The sequence below is a fragment of the Geospiza fortis genome, unplaced genomic scaffold, assembly GCF_000277835.1.
Source record: "Geospiza fortis unplaced genomic scaffold, GeoFor_1.0 scaffold387, whole genome shotgun sequence".
Taxonomy (NCBI): domain Eukaryota; kingdom Metazoa; phylum Chordata; class Aves; order Passeriformes; family Thraupidae; genus Geospiza; species Geospiza fortis.
Window position 1 is genome coordinate 332,091 of NW_005054546.1, and position 3,092 is coordinate 335,182.

The 3,092-nt window shown below is 60.4% G+C and overlaps 1 protein-coding gene across 1 annotated transcript in view; it reads left to right on the forward strand.

Moving 5' to 3' along the window:
- TTC24 (tetratricopeptide repeat domain 24) overlaps window positions 1-2,973 on the forward strand; it is a 5,036-nt gene extending 2,063 nt beyond the window's left edge. The window contains exons 3-11 of the mRNA XM_031063971.1: window positions 3-93; window positions 646-774; window positions 883-1,004; window positions 1,086-1,202; window positions 1,300-1,370; window positions 1,466-1,530; window positions 1,637-1,769; window positions 1,995-2,171; window positions 2,821-2,973. Of these exons, the coding sequence (XP_030919831.1) occupies window positions 3-93; window positions 646-774; window positions 883-1,004; window positions 1,086-1,202; window positions 1,300-1,370; window positions 1,466-1,530; window positions 1,637-1,769; window positions 1,995-2,171; window positions 2,821-2,911 (996 nt within the window). The 3' untranslated portion in view covers window positions 2,912-2,973. The remainder of the gene's footprint in view (window positions 1-2; window positions 94-645; window positions 775-882; window positions 1,005-1,085; window positions 1,203-1,299; window positions 1,371-1,465; window positions 1,531-1,636; window positions 1,770-1,994; window positions 2,172-2,820) is intronic.
- Window positions 2,974-3,092: the final 119 nt, after the last annotated feature.

Genomic DNA, 3,092 nt, shown 5'->3' on the forward strand with positions numbered 1-3,092 from the left:
CGGCGCTGCTGCAGAACCTGGGCGCTGCCCTCAACGCCCTGCGCAGCTTCGGCACCGCGCTGGGCTGGCACCGGCGTGCGGCCGCGCTGCACGGTACCTCACACACACCGGTACCTGACATCGGTACCGCACACTGGTACCTCACACCGGTACCTCACACACACCGGTACCTCACACCGATACCCCACACCAGTACCTGGCACTGGTACCTCACACCCGTACTGCACACCAGCACCCGGTGCCGGTACCCCACACCGGTACCACACACTGGTACCACAGACCTGTACCTCACACCACTATCTCACACCTGTACCTCACACTGGTACCCCACACTGGTACCTCACACCTGTACCTCACACCGGTACCCCACACCGGTACCCCAGTACTCACACCGGTACCTCACACTGGTACCTCACACCTGTACCTCACACCTGTACCTCACACCGGTACTCCAGTACCTCACACCAGTACCCCACACCGGTACCCCACACCGGTACGTCACACTGGTACCTCACACCTGTACCCCACACCTGTACCTCACACCGGTACTCCAGTACCTCACACCAGTACCCCACACTGCCATCCCTGCCCCTGGCTGGGCCGCATGGCCCAGCTCAGCACGGAGCCCCATGTTCCCAATTGCAGGTGCTCTGGGGAACCGCAGGGCTCAGGGGCAGAGCTTTGGGAACCTGGCGTTCGCCTGCAGCCAGCTCGGGAAGCACGGGGATGCTGCCGAGAGCTACCTGCACGCCCTGCAAGCCTTCAGGGACTCGGGTGAGGGGGGGCACATCCCGCAGCCCAGCGGGCTCAGGCTGGGTAACGCTGCCTGCCAGGGATCTCGGCTGAGCAGTGCAGGCACCAACGCAGCCCTTTGCCTCCTAGGGGACTTGCAGGGGCAGTGGCAAGCGTGTGAGGGGCTGGGGGCAGCATGCTTGCAGCTGGGAGACCCCCAGAAAGCCATCGGGCACTATCAGGAGGCCCTGGTTTTGCTTTCCCACTGTCAGGTAAGGCATGATGGGGCACTGGCCTCAGCCCAGGGGCGCATCCACTTAGCCCATCACACATATGGGTTCTCTCCACCACAGGACAGCCCCAGAGCTGCCCACAAACGGGTGGTGCACAAGCTCACAGATGCCATCCAGCACCAACTCCACCTCAGCCACCTCTCCTACCAGCAGAGCTGGGCACCCAACCCAGGCCTGGTGAGCACCACCCAGGGCATGGCACACTCTGGAGGGCTGGGAACTGGGACCCCAGTAGGGCTTTGCTGGGCAGATTAACACATGTTAATCCCATCAGGAGCCCAGCCAGCTGCGGTTTTGCTCCACACTGCCCCGTGCCAGTAGGACACAGCTCCAGGGGAGAGAGGTGTGAGTAGCAAAGCTGCCACCCCCTCTCTCCTTCCTCTGGAATGAGTTTCCAGATGAAACAGGAGACAAGGCTTCCTTCACTCCATGTCCTTCAGGGGGAAAGCCCAGGCTGAGGACAAGCTGTATTGGTGTACACCAGGAGCACAACCCAGATATTCAGGTGAGAGGCTGCAAACTAAACGTGGGGTTGAGCCATCAGGCAATTCCTGGTGGAGCTGAGTCTTTGGCACAGTCTGATCCTGTGCTCTTGCCTGTTTGTCCTGGAGGCACAAGAGTGGCCCTGACTGAAGGTCTCACACTGGAGCCTTGCAACCCAAGTGGCCTCCTGGGCACCTCTGGGGAGGATGATGATGATCCCAGCTCAGCTCCAGGGTATCACAGTGAGCCCCAGGCTAGCAGGTCAGTGGGCAAGGGGGAGGCACCTCAGTACAGCCCCTGGCACTCAAATACCTCTGCAGCACAAGGGACCTCTCCTGTTTAATGGTGAAAACCCAGAGTTTTTTGAAGATACATAATTCTGGGAGTGCATTTGGGAACATTCCAGCTGGATCCTAGGGAGGGTCCAGCCACGATGTGACAGGGGAGCTGTCCAGAAGCCCCACACAAGGCTCACTTGTCTCTCAGCACAAGGACCACCAGCCCCCTGTCCCCGGCCAAGCTGCCCCATGCCAGCCTCCAGCCCCGTAAGTACCACAGACAACCAGAACATGGCTTCTGCAGCGAGCCCAGGCCTGAGGGTCTCACACCGCATCCCACAGGGCACCAAAACCACCAAACCCTCCATCCGAGGCCTCCGCAGAGGTAGGTAATGCCTTGGGGGAGTGGGCAAGGGAAGTTTGGGCTCCAGAGTGTCCTCTGAGGGGAGGGTTCACAAGTGGAGACTCCAGCAGGGCTTCTTTCTTGGAATGGACATGACCCCAAGCCAAAAGTCACAGGGGCTGGGGATTTTGGTGCCTCATAGCCAACACCAAAACCATGCCCTATAGATGGGGCAGCAGATCTAAGGGTGCTTTCCAGTCCCCTGGTATGAACTTCTTGCCCATTCCTGCCTCCCAGTGCTTAAAGAGGCTCCAACACAGCTAGAGAGGGGGAGTTTGGACAAGGGCCTGAAGGGACAGGACAAGGGGCAATGGCTTCCCAGTGCCAGAGGGCAGGGTTAGATGGGATATTGGGAAGGAATTCTTGACTGTGAGGGTGGGGAGGCCCTGGTACAGGTTGCCCAGAGAAGCTTTGGCTGCCCCAGTTCTGGAAGTGTTCCAGGCAAGGTTGGATAGGGATTGCAGCAACCTGGGACAATGGAAAGTGTCCCTGCCCGTGGCACGGGGGTGGGATGAGATGGGCTTTAAGATCCCTTCCCACCCAAACCAGTCAGTGACTCCGTGATTTGATTATTCCATTTTGCATCCTGCTGAGCACCCTCACTCCCCATGACGCCTCCGTGACCTTGCAGCCTTGACAATGACCCCACTGCCGGCTGCTGGTCCCGCCGGGGACCCCGCACGGGCACCAGGACTCTGTCCCTCGTCTGCAGCCTCGTGTGAGCAGGAGGACACCGGGGAAACGCCGCTTCTCGGGGGGCTGTGCAGGCCCAAACCGGAGCGAGGGGGGGGGTGGGCCGTCCAGCCAACACGGTTCTGACCCCACTCCGTTTCTGCCATCCTTTGTATGTCGGGGTCCCGGCGAGGAAATGAAGGGGCTGGAGTGACCCGGGGAGCCGGCGAG